The sequence below is a fragment of the Diadema setosum genome, chromosome 17, assembly GCF_964275005.1.
Source record: "Diadema setosum chromosome 17, eeDiaSeto1, whole genome shotgun sequence".
Classification (NCBI taxonomy): domain Eukaryota; kingdom Metazoa; phylum Echinodermata; class Echinoidea; order Diadematoida; family Diadematidae; genus Diadema; species Diadema setosum.
In genome coordinates this window covers 33,048,520-33,069,657 of record NC_092701.1, presented here as the reverse complement: position 1 = coordinate 33,069,657, position 21,138 = coordinate 33,048,520, and the positions used below count along the sequence as shown (strand labels likewise).

The window sequence follows — 21,138 nt, the reverse complement described above, 5'->3', positions numbered from 1 at the left end:
CTTACTGTAAGGAACTGGAATTCCCTGCCGTCAGAAATTGTTTCAGCGCCATCTGTGGGATCATTTCGAAACCGTCTAACGGTTGATCACATGCAGTGGCTAGTTTTTTCGTCAAATTTTCTATGTGCTTGTAAATATCTGTAAATAAATTGTATTATAATGTAAATAGCACCAGTCTGCAAGAATCTTCAGTCTATTGAAGGAGGCAGACTTAATCAAAGAAGAAAACCATCAACAGTGTAGTCAAGATCAAAGACTTATCTTTGGTCAAGATGCCACAGCGCGCACCCATTAATAGCCACAAGAGAAAACTCTTTTATGACGTCATAGTAAATCGCTGCGCGTCGGGTGTATTTTAGGAAGATGCGCGATGTACTAAGTATCCTTGGAGATGGGTGTGATCATTTCATTTATGCATGGGCGTTAACATACTAGTAAGACGATCATGAATAAGTTATCGACGTCTTGTAATGTGATAAAGTGTCATCAGGTCGAGCTCTTCTGTTCAAGTCCCCAGCACTGCACAGGCCGGATGGGCAAATCAAGGAATTAAATCACACGTTTTATGATTGTCTGTTGATGGGCCGACGTTCGAAGAAAAAGGTAAGCAGAAAGTTGACATAATAGCAATAAGAGGCTAAATTTGTATAGGCCTACTCCTTCCCCACTTTTTGATCCTTTCTTTTCCTCATTCTTCCTCCATATCATGATTTTCTTCTATTTCGGTCGTCTTCTTTTATTTGTTATCATTGTTGTTTTGTTAACTATAATCAGTAGGCCTACCATTATTACTGCTGTTGAAAATAATTTTCATCACCATTGTTATCATATCATAATTATCATAAATATTCACACTTATTGTCGTCATTACTCCAACTCCTACAACAGGCTATCAACTATACCGTCATCATGCCATTGAGCATCATCCATGATTTTTTTTATTTATTTATTTTTTTAGCACATGGCAAGCCTTCTTAGCTTTCTGCCATTTCATTTCCTTCTCGTTCTCTAAACATAAATACAGGGATGATTTATAATCCTCATTGCATTGACTACAATATTTGTATATAGCACGCGATTTCACATTAAGATCATCCGAGAGGATGACTGATTTGACGGTAGTTTCTAATTTGATTTGATTTGATTTGATTTATTTCTGCATTCAATCAGATACAAATTGAATACAAATTTCAAAAGTACAAAGACAAAGAATAGCAAGTGCAGTGAAATAAATCGATAACAGTACACAAATAGATACACATTATAAGTGATTGCATTGAGCAGTATACACAAAAACATAAAATATAATATACACTATTTTTCAGTAAATGACAGAGATAATTGAATGCAGGAGACCACCATCGTAGGCGATTAGGCTTGAAATGGATGGGGGCCTCAATTTGCATTACTTAATTCAAAACTAGTGTTTGTTTTCATGTCATCTTATGCAAAACAAAAAAAAAACCCATAAAACAACCAAAAACTACAAATAAATGCAATGGAGAAAAAGACAAACAAATAAACAAACAATGCAGCAGACGCGTCGACCATTGCAGCTTGTAGTCAGTAATTTGTTTTGTACAAAATAAACTGAGCCCTGAACAAGGACGGAATGTTGCTACAAAACGTCATATTCGATACCTGATCTAAAGAACACTCTGCGTACTATAGCTTCTCAAGCATATCAAGTCGGAGTAGAAAATGATAATGTAACTCAACCTGACAAGTGATAAAATCAAGTACAGTACTTTCATTTCAAAAAAAAAATGAGATTCGTGAAATTTCTTTCAGGATTTTGTTCTTTATGCTTAACTACAATAGGTGGCATATGCAATTAAATACAACATGGGGGGATGTTTGATTTTCCTCAAAATTTTTTTGAGCGTTTCACTAATCTTTGCGCATTCGCTGGGTCTACCACATTATATTTCGGAAAACTCATCTCCTTTGAAGATAAAGCGTCCTATATCATAATGGCGAAACATTGACTGTGATTGTGGAGGCAGGTTTGTGTAAAAGAGGTATAAGAGCAGGAAAAGGGCAGAGTATGTGTAGTGGCCCGACGATCAGTTCCAAAAAGAGAAAAGAAAAACGCCACATGTCACAAATCTATAACTGATCACGTTCTAAATGTTCAATGCATGTAATATGGTCAACACTTTTATTCGATAAGGCGACTAATGGAAAGTATGGGAGTTTTAGATATTGCTGTACCCATCCTTTCTTATGTCAGTGTTGGAACCTATGTGAGTTCCTGGATTACTTTTTTGGTTTCATTTTTGTCTCTGTTTGTTTGTTTGTTTGTTTGTTTGTTTGTTTGTTTGTTTGTTTGTTTGTTTTTAAGTGTTCATTCTTTGGCAGTATGAGCAAAGGTTGGATGTGCCTTGTTCTTTAATAACCAAATGTCATATTTGAGTAAAAGCTGGTATAAACCAAGAACTGCATGGAAAGTGAGAGCATTAAATGAAACCAAAGATTCACTTTTCTAGAATAATGAAAGAGCATTTGACTAACCGCCTTCAGAAAGCAGGGGGAATAATTGCTACCCTTAACATAATAATGTCAGTATCCAGTTGATGGAATCTGTAATTTTCATGAAAAATAATTCTTTTGTGGAATTCCCTTTATATTTTCTTTATATTGTTGTCCACACATGACGCCATAACCTCTAGTAGTCTCCTCATCCAGCGGTTCCAACACCAAAACTTTAAAAATTCAAAACTTTTGCATCGATTGTCCGATTTTCCTCAAACTCTCACTAATGTGTTCTACTAATGTTGCTGCTTTCGCTCAATCCACGTACATTCTTTGGCAGTATGAGCAAAGATTGGATGATTGTTCTTTAATAACCAAATGTCGTATTTGAGTAAAAGATGGTAAAACAAAGAGCTGGAAAATGAAACCATTAACTTGAAGTAAAGATGAAACTAACTGCAGCAAAATATGGACAAATTTGTGTGTGTGTAAGCTAATAAATGCGTGTGCAGTCTTGCTTGAATTACATCCCATGTCGGGAGTTACATCAGCGCGGAATGAGAGGCGAAGAAAAATTCTATCACAAGCTTTCCGCTGTATACAGAAACAATGCGGTATTTGTTGCATGACCTTAGAAGTCATTGGATATCATGGCGTGGTTGGTCACCATGGGAACAGAGGGGTCACAATGACCAAACCTGCTCACTTTGGTGGGCAGGCAGTGATGTATACCCAGTCCCCTCTGCGTATAATCCAATAGTACGAAGGTAGTTTCTCCTCTCAAAAGTTCTCAAACACACAGAGGTTCAATTAGGTTAAGTTGGAAACTTTGACTTTTCTTCGCTCAAAATGGGCTCTGTTCCCGGAGGTGGCCATGGATTACCACGCACAAAGGTAGAGTCTAACAAAATGTTGCTTCTTGTCGTTACATTGTACGCAAGAATTTCCTCATTTTTATCATCATTCATTTAGCGACAGGAACCTATAAACTCCACATTATCGTAGAAGTGTGCTAAGCAAACGACATGTCGTCTTGCCCTTTGAGACAGACAGCAATTGCTTGATTCCTGGATGACGTTCCAAAAAAGGTTCAAAACTCCTGAAAGCTACCTACACTTGTACTTGCCTGTATACCTAATTATGAGCAGTGTCTTGAAGCGAACAATGTGAATGTCAATATCGCAATGAAAAACTGGTATGGCCTGCGAGAATTTCTCATGCAAATTGCGTGTAGATCTATGTTTGCTTTTTTTCCTCTCTTGTTTTTACTTAAGAAGAAAAGTGATATACATACAGTTTAATACTTCATAATGATAAGGCTGTATAAATAGTACTTTACAAATATATGCGAAGTATATATGTTTCACGCAATATGTTTCATCCATACAATTATATGTATGTTATAATGTAATACATTATAATCATGTAATATGTATTACATTCTATACGCAATTTATGTTGCAATTGTATATCATGATATGCCTATTTGGAAGGTATTTGATACTCTCTGTCTTTCTCTGACTGTGGATCTCTCTCGTAATTTTATTTGCATTGGCTCCGAGGAGACAACTCGAGGACGCGCCTATTACGTGCCACCCAATATTCAGTGTCGACGCAACCTCTGGAGGCTAATGGGGAGCGAAGTGGTTGACTTAACGAGCGCCCGCTATATGGACGCACTGGCAGAACGTGTGATACAAGACTATGAGGTAAGCATGAAACATGGTAATAAAATCATAACCATCACAAAGGTAGTGAGAAAATGATTTATTCATACATGTTCTGTCATCCAGTGGATCTATTTACGCCACATCGATATCCTTTTTCTGTGCTAAATACACTCTGCATATATACGATGGTTCTTGGTTGTACTGACGTCAGAAATTAAGAATAATTTACAATAAATGAAAATTCATGATAATCTGCATAAATACAGACCAAGCAATACTCATACTTTCTGACTGAAAGATGAATTAGTGAGCACGAGTAGTAAAATTATTACACCAGTTTTTGCTGCAATTATATTTGGAATGTGATGTTGATGGCCATGTGACTACTATACTGACGTAAAGTTGAAGGTATATAGTCACTGCCACAGTACATTGCATAATCTCTATGTCCCTGTATAGGCGATACTTATCGTTACCATGATTATGGTTGCATAAGACATGATTTATCTTCTTCTTTTTTTTTTTTGTAATCACGCATCTCTTTTTCGTCAGTTAAACTTTCATGATTGTATTCCGAGCGCATTTGTGTAATTTCCAGATCATTTTGAAAGTCTTTTTTTCCCTTCAAGAAATCTTACTAAAATTATATCTTAGATGATACAGTCTTAAAATCTAATGCATTAGATCACGGTGATGACGGTGCCACAATAAAGAATCTTTGATCAGGGATATGACAAAAAAAAAAAAAAAAAGATTCCACCTCACTACTCTGACACTGTCGTCTGCGTGAACTACGCGCGTTGCGTTCTTCAACAAGGTAACCCTTTATGAAACCAAGAAGGTCTCGATGAAACAAAATTTGCCTTATAGAATGCTACCATCTCTGCTCTTGTATTTGAGATCACGCCGTCACTCCCTTCCCTCAGTAGAACTTTTTATTTGTGATACAAACACTGTACTTCCTTCTTTTGTCATGATATTAAGAGGCGTAATTGATATTGCCTAGCATTTACGTCACAGCTAGAGCTGCACGCAGTGCTCTCGGCAAAGCCCTCGATCTCCCCCCCCCCCCCACAACCTGTGTGCGAAAAAGTAGTTGCCAGTGGCTACCAGAGGAACTAGCACTTGACGTTCAAAATCGGACCACCGGTAAATATTTACATAATCTCAAGGGTATAGCGACTTTAACAAAAGCTTAACTGATTTTACAGTTAAGAATTTAACCCAAATTAGATGATATTATATAAGGTGATGTCATCGCCTCACAAAAGAATAATCTTATTCGCAGTCAAAATGGTGTCATTGAACGTATTTGTGTTTAATATGTGTCTGTCCCGGCGTAAACAAGATTTAGAGGAACACGCGTTCTCAAAGACTATTCTCAAAACAAGCGTGTTTATTCTGAGGCTATTGGGATCTATTTCGGATCCAAAGTCTGTCAATCATTAGAGGTGTGAGTCGTATAGTGTGCGGCGGGACTTGCTGTCACATTCCCACCATTCACTCTTGTTTTTGTCCATTCAAAGAAAATTAACACTTCTGATTGAAGTGATATTACTGATTCATTAAATTCAAAGACTTAAGATAACTTGACCTTTCGCTCTTGGCGTTCCTGTTACTTTTTCGCGGGACGAAACTTTCATTTGATTTTACTTTAGCTAAATACCGTCTGAGGAAGGCTTTAACGGATTAGGTGACAGAGAAACTCGGCCATACGTCCGACTCGAGTCACACCTTCATTACTGAAACTTGACGGTGATGATACACTTCTGATGGTATTGAGGCGAGTCTAAATATTTGCCCGAAATATTTATGACGCCGTAAATCTCGCTCTGTTAATCTGTATAATCTCGGAGTATACATTTTTACCACCGAGACAGATTTACTACCCCTGCGATGACGAAAACAGCTATAAGAATATACACACGTCAAATCTAAACCTTTTACCGCCGATTTTGGCATTAGAAGACGAAACGAAACAAAACAAAACTAGACTAAGATAAAACAAATCCTTCCTCGAAATACGTCGTATAGATTAAAATGCTTCCTGCTGGGGGAAAAAGTGCCGAGCACAAAAATCAACATGTATCTCGTAAAATCACTGTGACGGCTCTTTAAAAAAAAATACTTAAAAAATATTAACATAATGCCCCTTCTTTGCTGTCTTTGTATTGGCAGATTTATTTTATGCGGAGATTCGTAATTACCGAGCACAGACACTCGTTACAGCAATATCTCGAGAACTGTCTTTGAGAGCACGTGTTCCTCTAAACCGCGTTTTCGCCACTTTAAATGAATGATAAACACAAACATTTGAAATGACACCATGTCGACTGAAAATCAAATTATTTTCAAGTTGGTTATGGTAAGCTTTCTTCATGGATATTTATGCGAAAATTTTCCCCTATCCTACATTCGAGAGTTTGAAGAGAATCAGCTGTTGTCCTGTAGTGGTCCGGAAACACCTGTCATCAACGGGTCATTCTGACCAATTTTGTGCCCTACAGGTACCTCAGTCCAATCACTGAAAGAGTGATAGCCCTTATACTATTGTAACGCGCATGCAATGAATAGAAATAACTGGTCATTCCATTCTGACAAATTTTCTGCCCCACTTTTTGCCCACAGGTATACGTTAGTCCAATCACTGAAAGAGCAATGAACCTTATAATCAACGCGCATGCATTGAATAGAAATAATCAAATTCGATGATTGAGAATACATCATTCATTATTTCTTTGGGAATTTCCAATAAAATGTTCAGTAAGCAAAAAACAACAACAACAACAACAACAACAAACAAACAAACAAACACCTTTTTCCGTCCACAAGGCGTGAAAAAGCAGTAGGGCCTAAGATCTGCGTGGCTGTTGTGCTTTTTCCATCTTCACCTTACATCTCTTATCACAGTCAGACAGAGATCTTAAGACACACACCTTGCAATTATTGTTACAATCGTCCAAAAATAATGGTAAAAATAGGTTCACTAGGCCAGTTTTCGAGGACAGTCGTATTTGAAACATGAAACAATATCATTGCTACAGATGTGCAAAACTTAATCTTTCATCATGTTTTTAATGAAAAACTTCCACCAAAACGTGTGCACTAGATCATTGAATTTCAATTGTAAAAACGCAAGAGCCCCCTCGTGTGGGATAGGAAATACCTTCCTCCCCCCCCCCCCCACGCACACACACACGCTCGCGCGCACACACACACATACACACACACCTTCCCTGCTCGGGCGCTGCGTTTCGTCGCTTGCGTATTCCTCGGAATGTACTTCATAGTGACACACTCTTACCCAATGCCCCGCCCCCTCCTGGAAAAGGATTCTTCTTATAGCCATGGTCAGTCTATTTCAGAATGCTGTCATGGTCAATGTATTACATATAGTGATACATATTTTATATGTCTCTCGAGGCGTTTGTTTGTTTGTTCGTTTGTTTTCGGGCGATTGCATGATTAATTCGTTTTCGGTGTTTCGATGAAATACAAAAACAGCATCCAAACTGAATAAAACTCTGCACAGGCACTAAACTATATACACAGACGTGTACACGCGCGTTCACCTGTATACCTGTACATCGCATCAATTGATTTTGATCCACAGGAAAAGTTACTGGAGAGGGAAAGGGAGCTGGCCCAGAATGAAGTTCGTCGGGAGCGGGACCTCATTATCCGTGGCCTCATGCCCGACCCAGACGAGAACAAGAAAAGGTTGTCCGGATGGCGCGCGCCCCAAAGGCGCAGATACAAGGAGGTTCGTGGTCAACACCAAATATAACCATAATAGTTGAGGTCAAGTATTCATGAATGGCGATTTCAGACCTAACGACCGGATCTGAAGGCTAGAAATATTAAATGTGATGTTCATTATCTCTGAAATGTCGACTGCATTAATTGCAATAATTGTTTGTGTGTCGTGTGATCCTACAGCACAACATAAGTAATTTACCATCTTTATCTTTATACGTAGTTTACCATGTTTTATCTTTTTCTCGAAACCACTTCTAATCCATCAAGTCATGGGGGTGTACTTGCAGAAATTACCATTGTCTTCATTAGATTAGCGTTTCTGATTTTCGCTGTACATATCCCATGTTGGAGAGAGATAAGAGTGAATTGGTCAAATTTATCAAATCTGCGCAAAATTAAGATTAAAGAATCGAACCTTCAACAACAATCAACAACGATAACAAGAACGTGGGTTATTGTTATCATTTATCAAATATCAAATGAATATCAAATTCAAATAAGTATCAAATTCAAATAAATATCACATAAATAAATATCAAATATGTCCGTTTCTTCCTACATCGAAGACGTATATAGCAATCGTAGACTCGGACGATTATTTTTTAAATCTTTAAATCCTTGATGATTATTTTGCTTCTGTTCCTCACCGATTATGATGGCGTCTGTGTTTGATAAATTGAACCACCCTCGGGGGGGGGGGGGGGTGCTAAAACAAGTCGAGAAAATATACAGCAGATGTTTTGAGATGAATAATATCAATTTTGCCATCTTAGGAGAGAATAAAATGGAAGCATGCATGTCAATAGCCTTAAAATCATCATCTTCTTTTTTTTTTCGCAGCTCTCGTTCCGGAGAGCTACTGCGCCGGCCTGCATTGAAATTTGTTGACGAAAAACAATGTGACCTATCAAAAATCCCTCAGAAATTGATAAAAAGACCGGTGTTTTGTGTAAAAAAAAAAGACTCAAGAAAGTAAATGCATCTAAACTTCATGTTGCCAAACGATTTCTCCACTAAGAAGAAAAAAATTTCAGGACATGCTTTGTTATGCAGACATGATGACTTTAGTATCTCTGCGGCCAGTAACCATGGTGACGTTAAAACACCTGTTGGGTCCCACGTGACGAGAGTAATTAATGTTCTCTTTCTTTGCTTCCCCCTATTCTCCCCCACCCCTCCCTCCCCTCCCCCCCCCCCCCCCTTGTCATCGCCGGTCTACGAATAGAAGAGCAAGGACACTACAAGTTCGAGGCCACGTCATCGTGCGGTCGACGTAAGTTGAGGTTTTCTTATTGGTGCTAAACATTTTTGTTTTTGATCAGACGGAAACAACATAACGCGAAAGAGTCATCGGTATGATAGATTATTTGGATATTCAATTAGCTAAAGATATAAATACTCCGTGAACAAGACATATTTGCCCAAATAGAAATACTCGTATGGTCATATTTTACATTCACTATATTTTTGTTAGTCAAAATCGTTGTCATTCATATAATATTTGATCATACTAACTATATGGTAACTGAAACTGATATCGTAATGTCGCTTCTTGCCGTGAAAAGACACTGAATCGTACAAAAAGCCGTTAATGTGAATTTACTATGGATTATTCACGAACTAAGTTCACATAATGACGTCAAAATGTAAGACATCAAAGGTAACCCGTAGCTAGGCCTATCACTGCTCACAAGGTAAGCGTTCAATGTATGATTTAATCTACGTTATCATCATCATCATCGTCGTCAAATGTGTGGTATGTGTTGTACTCATTAACAAATAAAGTGTATGTCTATTAAGATTATCGGGCCGTGGACTGCATTTATCAAAGATCAACGTTTTGTCGGCAATTGGACTTCTTTATGTATAATATTACGTCGGTCTCTGACTGAGAAGGATCTGATATACATTACTTAGTTGTCATTCAGACGGAAAGAAAAGAACACGAACTATCTGCCACATCTTGGTAAACGTCAACACACACTCACACACACACATGCACACAAATAAAACAACGTGAAGATGTGTCTTACGAACAACAGTTCATGTATAGAGCCTCTGAAACAAGGAACTCCACCAAATAACCTAGCGATTCTGTTCAAAGGATCAATCAGGGAATCTTGTATTAAGTGAAAAGAGAGAATATCTTATTGAATCACACTTTAAAACCATAATTGTGAATATATACTATGATTATACGATATTTTGTGGTGAAAAATAGACAAAGCTGCTGATGGAATACAGATGAAGGCCGATGATGCGTGCTGAATAGTTTGTGTGGGAGGGGGGAGCAATTAGTAATTAATACTTATAGATGCTTATACACGCCTTGAATTCTAATCTCAAATATAGTTATTATTTGTCCATATAACTGCTATGTGAATATTACTGTACACAGTTAAGAATTCGTTACGTTGTCCAGTAACTTCGATAATGACTTTTTAGTGATATTTCAGTGAGTATGTGGATCAAGCGGCGATGTATTCCACCTCCCGTGCGATTTTTACAAATTATTTCCAAGCTTGTCATTGCGTCCTCCGGATTCTCAGTACGGAACGGCGACTTCATTATTATCTTTAATTCCAAGTTCAAGTTCAAGTTTATTTTTTTTTCACATCTCGATGAAATCAATAGTAGGCCTACATAATGTAAAGAAAAGGAAAGAGATGTCAACATAACTAATCTAAAAAACAACAACTGTGTATCACAATAATACCTTGGATGATAATCAAAGAAGTGATATATTTGACCGATAGATAAATTTCTATAGGGATGGAGAAAAGTGAAGCTTGTGTATAGATTGCGGGTCCCACCAGTTACAATATACATACAAGAAAAAAAAAATAAATGCATGGTCCCCAATTCCCGTACATATTACTACCCAATTAATCAAATTAAACGCATTATTCATAAACATGCCTTGCTTAGGTTGTTGATAAAAATAAATAAAGTGTATAAATCCACAAGAGCCAAAACTAAAAGACATAATATTTCAAGGCAGGAAGGCCTATTTACGTGAGCTTAGATACACCCAAGTACGAACAAGACCACTACAAATGCAGCATTAGAAAGAAACTCGGGACTGATGTTGAAAAAAGCAAGAAGGAAGAAGATTTGGCGAAAAGAGGAACATTTGGTAGAATCAATTAACATACATGGAACATGGAACATGGAACATGGAACATTTGGCTCATGGTCTGAGCAACGACAAATAATTATTAATACTTATCCATAGAATTATAGTATTCACATATTATGTTTTATTTATAAGATTGCAATAATATCCACTTCAGAACATGAAATACCGAAGGCTGGAATTCTTGAGTTCAGTCAATCTATGTCATTCAAGGTATAATGAGAAAATATTGGTACTCAATGCACGTCAATTGGTTCACCCTTCCTCGATATACAAAGTAACATAATCCACTCATCGACAACGAATACCCGCAAGAAAAAGCAAAGCAACAAGTGAATTGATTTAGTGGAATGTACGATGAAAATATGACTAACATACCCTTCTTCATTACTATCACCGGGAAGCGTCACAAATGTATTAATAGCTAAATCTAATATCCGTCTTCAGACATGACTTGTGACAAATTTAGACTGTCTTTCTGGATAAAAGTTTGTTTGAAATGCACATGACACTTACAGGTGATCGTATAGATTTCACCCAAGCATTTCAGTATCACATCACGCGCGTGAAATACAAATAATGACCTTCAATATAATCCTGAAGATAATCGACATTGTCAAAAATAATCGGGCTGCAAATAACGCGTGAAATGCATTCATAACGAAGATGCCAGTCAGCTCGATACGCTAAAGAACCGAATACAAGGCGGAAACGTTTTAAAGTGAAATCAATCACCTATAAAGGAGAGTTACTGGCTAGTATTTTGACCACGTTACTTTGTTCTGGGCTCTTGCAATTGCTCTTTTACGTACACGATCATTGATATTCACTGATTTCAAGGTCGATAAACGCAAAACAAATCAAACAACGTCAAAGGGAAAAGTGTGAATTATCCGTTTGATATTCCGTTCGCAATAATGACTGTGAAATATTTCGGTTTAGTGACCAGCTGTTGTGTGAAGCATCTTCAGCTCTCCGTATATTAACTGACCTTTCTCACCATCGTTCATCTTCCAGCATCGAAGTTCCGTCTAAAATCTCCAATAAACCTTCCAGTATGGTTTACTTTATGATATGACATTATTCATCTCTTCAAATTCGTCATCTCCAGAAATGACCACCATTTCACAGGTCACTATGACCTCTCCCGGGGATTAGTCTACCCATGTGGGGCTATCACCTTTGCATAACATGACAGCTGTGTAACTGGGCACTTAATAGCGTTTGAAGTATGAAGCCTTCCAAAGTGTGAACTGAAAAAAAAATGCTTTCCGTATGGCTGAATTTTAACAGCTTTAATTCCTTTAAGAGAAAGAGAGAGAGAGAGAGAGAGAGAGAGAGAGAGAGAGAGGGGGGGGGGCTTTTCAAGACTTTTATCTGTCACTTCTAAAGAATCTGACACATATCATTCTGACGAAAATTCTGAAAAAAAAATCAAGCAAAAGTTTTAAGGAATCGCTAAGGAATGACATGGGGTAAAACCAAAACTTTCAAGAATAAATGACACCGTGTGTAAAATCTAGTCTACGTCATCATGAGCAGTATCATTTCAGTAGTGTTGTTGACGCTGTGCAGTGACACTGTTTTTATTTGACTGTGTTTTTTTTTTCCTCATTCTTTATACAGGTGCCCGAAGGCATGTCCCCCTATCAGCAGAAAATATTTTGCTCATCAAATCTGCCGGATTTCGTCGATCAAATCAACGTAGGATTACCAAGCAAAAAGTCTAATCAGGTCTCAAATTCCATACATTTTTTCTTTTTTTTTTCTCCCTCGTACAATAATGTCATAAAACTATGCCACTACATTGTGTCATCCCAAATGATAGCTTCAGCAGATCGAGTACAACAAACTCTTAGGGTGACAAGTAGAAAAGGAAATTAAAGAAGATGGATAGGGTGCGTGGAAAGAAATACTCACGTACGTATGTATGTATTGTGAGTTGAACTTATGGCAAGCCTGGTATCAGAAGGTTTCGATCACCTTTTCTTTCGTACTCTTTCTGTCTCTCCTATTGTCCCCCTTATCCACAAGCATCATGTTAGACTCCCCTTCTCTTATTGTATCATTGGTTGCCAAAGGGTCAAGCTTATAGCTTATTATTGGCGACCGTTGTGTATGGAAATTCATAACAGATGTACTGTAATTATGTCACAGATGTATGTGTAATCAAAATTGTTGAAATTGTATTAGAAACTAGCTATAATGAGTATCATATTAGTCTTATGTTTCATTATGTTGATTAAAAAGAGTGTAAATGATGCCATGCGAAGAATAAATAAATGAAATAAAATAAAATGAAATAAAATAAAATAAAATAAAATAAAATAAAAGAATACAAGAATGATAAAGGAAGAAGTAGGAGAAGGTTGAGTATTTAATAGAGGAAATATTAAAGAAGAGACGAAGGAACGTGAGAACGAGAAACACAATCAAGAAGAAGAAGTGGAAGATACGACAAGAAAGTAAGCGAGTGACAACCAAAAGGAGGACGAAAGAAACAAATTAAAAAGAGAGTCGAGAGAATTAATATACATATACGCTGGAGAAGACACTGGATTTTATTCGGACACGGCGTCCTACAATCGACAAATCTAGCAATTAGCGAGCTAGCCAGCGAGACTGTTCCATTCCTGTTAAAGGTTCAATAAAAGATCATTACATGCTGTAAATTGGATGCTATGTTTGGTACGATTCACATCTTCTTCGAAGAATGATCTTCTGTTAGCCCTATAGTTACTCTATATTTATGCTTCCTATTATTCTATCCCTTCATATTATCCAGAAAACGACAGATGCACTGGAGAGCGGAAGAACTGGGACAACATCAAAGTCATCGCGCCGCAAGACCAAACATAAGAAGCCCGATACATCTAATGCAACATTAAAGTCCACTCAAAAACAGTTACCCTAAAAGTCCTCCAACTGCACAAATAGCTTTCATAGATGCCACGCAAGATGACATACGAGAAAATTATGTGTGATAATATATGAATATGATATGATTTATACTTTCCTTAAGAAGAAATCGGACATGTTCATTTCATTTCATCGCCTGAAGGCGATTTGTTAAACATGGGGCTGACTATCGCAACTCACAGAATGCAGAAAGCAATATCTGGGGGAAAAGTTAACCTTGTTGAGAGTAATGTCTGGAAAAATAAAACAACTACATGTACTTGAATTGGGCGACTTTCTTTGTAAACAGCGACGGTAAAGGATGTATACATCTATAGATACAAGTCGTTTGCCGCAACTTGCCACATTTGCTTAATATCGCTGAATTTCACAACACATTGAGATGACGAAATAAACCAAGTAACTCCTGCCAGATATTGCTTGTATTGTCAATTTACATGAACAAACGTTTCCCATCGTCCAGAGTTTCTTGCCATCCATCTTATCTTAATCTTAACAGTCAAAAAGATGAGTAATATAAGTGAATGAATGAATAAAGGAAGGAATGAATATACATCCTTGTACAGATGTGTGTGTCTGTCTGTGTGTGTGTATGTTGTATTAAGTGAGTGTGTGTCGCAAAAAGCGACGATGCTTTAGGGTTTCTCCTCCATTGTCAATTAACCTAACTAAAATAAATCCAACATTGCAGAAGCTGTCTTTCCCCCCTCCTTTCTTGATGGGGCTCTGTCGCTACTGGGCGGTTCTTAGACATTCTTACGCTCCACACACATACACACACACACTCACACACACACACACACACACACACACACACACACACACACACACACACACACACACAACAAATAAACAAACACACATGGAGAGAGAGAGAAAAAAAAGACAAGGACAAGGACGCAATACACAATAACTCCCAAAGGTACAGAATTTAGTAAACAGGCATATCATATAACATCTGCGCTTTTGTTTGTTTGTTGTTTAATACAACGAACACCAAAATATCAAGGGAATAAAAATCCAACATTTCTTAAGTGGGTCTATGTAGAGAGGTTAGGTGTACATGTATAATAATTAAACATTAATGATTGCATGCAATTTTGAAGCTTACGAATCTCTATCAATTACCTGAATAATTATCATGCAGACATTTAAATGCAGAGAGAGGGAGAACAGCCTGAAGTGTAAATGTTTTTGTTGATTTTCTCTTTACCATATTTTGTTCGAAGAAGCCAAAGATGCGTGAGATGAACTAGGCTCTAGATGATGGAAGACTGTGGGGGTTTCCACACAACGGAGGAAAGGACGTGCATCACCATTATTAAAAACCAAAATTATAATGTCCAAATGAACTGCCCATTGAGTTCAGCTGTGACCCAACGAAGATTTATCCTTAACTTTGAACTTAATTTCGACCTTGAATTGTCCAAAGTGTCCGGCATAGGTAGGGGATACCTTTTACAGACCTCCCAAAATGCAGCAAAACATTAAATATGAACCTCAGGGGACTTGTTTAGGCCACTGCTTAGAAATTTGGAAGTCAACAGTTATCTACAATTTGAATAATGCACAAAACTCAACTACTCAGTAGTTCTGTGTGTCAGCCACACTTAAGCCTTTTTGTTGCAGTCTTCTGTATCTTTTATCTATAAACACAAATCTAAAAGTATAAGAGCTGATGTAATAACATATAGAGTGTGTGGCAAGAATGTATATAGAAATGTTTGTAAGTTTTGATGAACTTTCTTCACAAACATGATGGACACACATGCAGTGCATGGGTCTGCAAAGGTAGCCTAGTAATGTACTGGAATTTACGGTGAGCCCCGAAAAAATTCAATTCAAAATCTAACGGTATGTTACGTTCCACTTTCAATACTTTATGGGAGTTTCTAAAATGATACTCTCTTCAACATACCACTGTATTTATACAACTCTTCATTTAAGGCATGCAAATGGGATTCCCTACCTTTAGGTCCATCGTGAAAATGGTAACTGTATACTTGACCCAGTGCCAAAAACAAAACAAAACAAAAAAATCCTAAGATCCTCTGTTGTTCCATCAAGAGAACACATCATTTTGTAAAATAAGGACATTTTCAGTACACATAATATGCGCAATCTCTCCTTTTCAAACACGTCACATTTAATAGAAAGGATTACACATGTATTAACCATTCCCAAATATTAAAGAAACATTGGGAAATAAGATTGGCAGGTGCAGATGATCCCGACCAATCATCAGTACATCTGAAATCTCATCACAGAAGAAGAGGGTCACATGGGTGCGGACAGAAAAAGTAAATGACCCATGAGATAGCCGTATCAAAGGCTTTCTGATAATGATACTTCTGTTTTCTTGATAGGGAAGCAATCCCCGTGACAATTCGACCCGCCACGTAACTGTTGGCTGATTCATTAGTTTCTCGTCTGGTGTTAACACCTAATTTAGACCAACCGTAGTAATTCATCCCGCCCAAGGACACGGGGGCGCCAAATTACTGAAATTTCAACGGTCAAACAGAAACAGGCGAGTCGCGGTGGAATGTGCAAAATATCAGTAGCCTGAGATCATTTCATGATAACAATTTTTGTTATATTTTCTACAGGAACTGTAAATAGGATGTAAGTGCAGTATTTGCCATAGCTTGTCAAATATGGATAATAATTTCATGCTAGTTATTGCGGTACAGGTGGTGTCATGTATACTACATGTAATATAATGGTTGTCGTGGTGGGTGGTAGTACGCTGTAGTTGTGAAAGTGTTGCAAAGTGGCATAGGTGTTGTCACCGTAGATGAAGTTTGCACAGGCATGCAAAAGCAGCGGTGGATTTAGTGTGGCAGAAGTAGGGGTAGTACGGTAAACAACTGTCGCTATCATGACTATAGTCGAAATAATCTTTACACTCAGTGGAAAATGATCTGAGGGATTATGCAAATATACACACAACGGTTGCACCGACACGAAATAAGGCAAAGGTAATAATAACAGAGCAATCACTTTCCAATTCAAAGTGTTACGGATCTGAAAACGTGTCGCTGGTATTATACATGAAAAAGTGTGAAGTCACATTCGAGGCCGAGGGCACGGAAAATCTGGACAGAAATATACGGTTGCCGACGTTGTAGGTTGTAACAAAGAGAGGAATGCCCGGGCATTGACTGCACGTACTAGAGACCGTCATGGATTCAGTCCCTTTATAATAATCCAATAAATCAGTATGATCTTGCCACTCCAGTCTTGAGGCATTGTAGACCATGTCACCTCGTGGTGTAATCATTTCAGGGTAGCTTCTGGAGTGCGAACACTATTCTGCTTTCTGGAGCACTCTATACCCCAGCATCGATACATACACATTTACACACCGAGGTGGATATAGGTAATATCGTAAGTAAAACACTTTGTCAAAGGGTGTAATGTGAATTGAGGGCCTTCCGTTTAGAGGTCTCAAACCCTAACCACTCTGCTAACCATTCTACCTCGCGGCGCATCGTTGTATTTCCAATATGGGCACGTTAGGAATCACACGTAGAAAGCAAACCCACAGACACCCACCACTTTCAGCTCCGTGTCCCCCCGTATTCGACTCAAACCGCAGACGTGTCAGGATTGAACAAGTGATTGAACCATGACGCTTTTCGTATAGCTTGCAAATTCTTATTCTTAAATATCGGCAAACGCATTTTACATGGGGAGGTGGATATTCTTTTCTCTGTTTTTGCATTGTCGGTTAAAGCCACATCATATCAGTGTCATGGCACAGTTTAACAGTGTTTCTGGTTTGAAAAAGAAGGAGAAGAAGTAATAGTAGTAGTAGTAGTAGTAGTAGTAGTAGTAGTAGTAGTAGTAGTAGTAGTAGTAGTAGCAGAAGTAGTAGTAGTAGTAGTAGTAGTAGTAGTAGTAGTAGTAGTAGAAGAAGAAGAAGAAGAAGAAGAAGAAGAAGAAGAAGAAGAGGGAGGAGGAGGAGGAGAAGGAGGAGAAGAAGAAGAAGAAGAAGAGCAACAACAACAACAACAACAACAAGAAAAAGGCTAAGATAGTTTAAAGAGCTACATGCCCCCGTCGCACATGCTTCAAGTGTCTGTGATGGTAGGCGAAAGTAAAACTACCAGTTAAAGATAGTGATGGTTGTATCTATGCTTAAAACAGCGAAAAGCTGTGAGTGACCCTTTTTGCTAATTAATATCTTAATTACTGCACAGACAGTATTCCACTAAATTGTTTTGGAAGCGTGGAAATAGTTGAGATGTCTCGATAGTGAGATGGAAATAACCTTGTTTTATTCCTATTGAAAGGAACCAATACAATGTTTAACAAATAGGCTTATACAGTAAAGCTCCATCGGAGTATGAAGACAAACTTTCCATTTAAACCTTTAATAGATATACATGAATATCCTTGTATCCCAATGCTCTCGATCACCTTAACTAAGTTATAAGAATTCTGATCTTCCTTCACCAAAAATTGGACAACGTCTTAGTTAAGTACCTTTCCCTAAGGGTCATGATTGTGTACTTAATAAGAATTTTTAAAAAGTTATTATGTCATTGTACTAACAAAAACTCAGTATTTACTTAGCTGTTGGCTTAGTTATCAAACTGTGGTCCTTGAGCATTTCATGTGATGAATTTCTCTTGATACAAATCACAGCTATTATTATTACTATAAAGACCAGGTGACCTGATTATGAAATGTCATGGAACAAAGAGAAAGGTTTGATAATTCTCAAACTTTCCCTCACGAATTGCTTACTCCCCCTCCCCTTAAATTCACCTTCAAACCAATGATAGATTAACCCTTTTGCTTTCTTAACTGGTATTATTCTCTCGGGAAATTTACATGATCGCAGGACTGTGTGTCAGCCAAATAATAATAATAATAATAATAATAATAATCATCATCATCATCATCTGTTTATTCACTGGACAAAGCTTTGTGAATAAGTTGCGGGTTTTATGCATCGTCCTTCCATTACATTGATTTGAAATTTAAGTAGTTCTCTTGAACATCTTACAAAGTCATTAACATTCAAACGCATTGATAATTAACTTATCGGAACCGACAAAGTACGAAGATGTATCATTCATTACTTTTTTTTCTCCTTTGGAAAGAGCACCACGCATTACGATTGCTTAAAGATAATTAATTTGTGTAAGGAGCTTAAAGAGGGAGGCAAGGACTCGCCTGTAAACACAAACAAGTGATGGATGAGTGAACGTTCAGTTTTGACTGGTCATGCTGCTAATCGAATTTAAAGTCGAACCACCGGCGGGCAAAAGACACGTTGGCAGTCCAGTAATGGTGCCTGTTGGGAATACCAAAATACCGGCAATCTACACCCAGTTTTCTTAATTCCCCCAATCACCTGATCACTCTCCTCGTATACTCATTTGCCCCCCCATCTTCCCCTAGACGGCCCAATCAAGCAGCTTGTTTTGCTCTCTAATGTCGTTTACGTGGAATACATCTACCTGCTAATATACGTACCCATTACCAAAATCGACATTTGATGCGTTTATTGCTTTATCGTGGATTTTGTTCATCATCACCACCTCAGGTTAATGGACACAAAGCCTACGGTTCCGCTTTGATATACTGCAGCAAGCGCCACCTATAACGCATCACGATTAAAATTAATCAGCGTTTTATAAAATGCGAGTCTGCATCATACGACATATCGACATTAAAAAGGCATTTCGTAAGTGTATAATCGTACCGCCTGTGTAGGTATATGAAAGAATTGGTACATAAGGGCCAATTCAGCTGTGTTTCGCAGTAGCGGATGAAAGCTGAAGCGAAACGTACCATCAATGACGCGTTGCGATAGAAACCAGACACTACTTAAAGTAAAAATTTAACACCGTGTTCCAGTTGACTTTGATAAACTGACCAAACTCTGACACAGGGAATGGGAGACACTTAACATAAATCGAGCCCATATAGAAAAAAAAAAAATGGATTGGTACAATAATTTTTCAACAAGGGTTTGTTTGTTTGTTTGTTTGTTTGTTTGTTTGTTTGTTTGTTTGTTTGTTTGTTTTTTAAAGACTGATAATCGGTATCTGCCATAATTTATCCTTGCGGAAACAAAAAAAAAAAAAAAAATGGAGGGAATGATATCATCATGGCACAAGTCTCACTAAGCTTTCAATTGTATAACTCTGTCGGCATGGTCGGTAAGAGTATTTACCGGGTGAGTAATCCGTAGGTCTCAGGTTCGAATCCCAATGAAATCCCATTTTCTTTGCACATTTTTTCATTTTATTGTGTCTTATAGACATCTTCAGTGATCCCTAAAATTCATTCCTCCCCGTTAATCAAAGAATATAGGTAAATAAAATCAAACGAAGATGAAGCTGCATCGTTGTTTTCACGTGATTAACCTACGAAAGAGGGTTTTTACTTGGTGAAGTATAGTTGTATATGCCAATAATTACTAAGATAATCAAGAAAATTTATGTCACCTCTACTTCTATAACCACCACATTTTACTGTTACTGCCCGTATTCTGAGGCTAAATACCACTGTATAGTTGTTGATTTTTTTTTATGCATTTATTCAAATTAAGTGTTTGGATGCAGCTGCAGCAATCCCTCCAACATAAAACACAAACACAAACACAACGACAGAACAACAAAAGTAATACAAGCACACACACACACACACACACACACACACAACTTCTCATTAACTCTTCGACACCACCATCACGTATTCCGATGACAATGATAAACCAAGGGCATTGATTCGTGGCGTGAAACTTGAAAAGGAGAAAATGCGTTCAGACGAACTATCAAAGACATTAATATCTAGCATAGATCGTGTTATCCAGTAGAGTTTGGGCAGTGAAAGACACCGACCTTACAAACTAACCAGGAAGTGCTTATGAAATACACATGTGAGGTGTATTCATATGTGTGTGTCTGTGTGTGTGTGTGTCTGTGTATGAAGTGCGATTGGTAGTGTTATTTTGTGACGATGTGTGTGAATGTGTGCTCGTGTTACGATGTGTGTTTGTTTGATTGTTTGTGTGTCATGGCGTACGTGTGCGCGTGCACGATCGTGCTTGTCAGCTTCAAGCAATTTCCAGGGCTTACGTAATGATGTCGACGGAACAAAGAATATTGAACGTTTGATGAATAGTGAGCAGCTGTGTTACTGAAGTCAAGACCAGCC

General features: G+C 37.8%; 1 protein-coding gene across 2 annotated transcripts; it reads left to right on the top strand.

Annotated features, from left to right (window-relative positions):
* The first annotated feature begins 430 nt into the window (after positions 1–430).
* On the top strand, positions 431–14,512 carry LOC140240992 (uncharacterized). 2 transcript variants are annotated; one of them, XM_072320768.1, is made up of 6 exons: positions 431–603; positions 4,041–4,184; positions 7,759–7,908; positions 9,130–9,177; positions 12,667–12,774; positions 13,826–14,512. In XM_072320768.1, exons 1-6 carry the CDS (start codon positions 580–582, stop codon positions 13,952–13,954), a joined length of 603 nt encoding a protein of 200 aa, XP_072176869.1. In that variant the 5' UTR covers positions 431–579; the 3' UTR covers positions 13,955–14,512. The 2 variants fall into 2 exon arrangements, with proteins under 2 accessions (XP_072176869.1, XP_072176868.1); XM_072320767.1 differs by having other exon boundaries at positions 4,038–4,184.
* Positions 14,513–21,138: the final 6,626 nt, after the last annotated feature.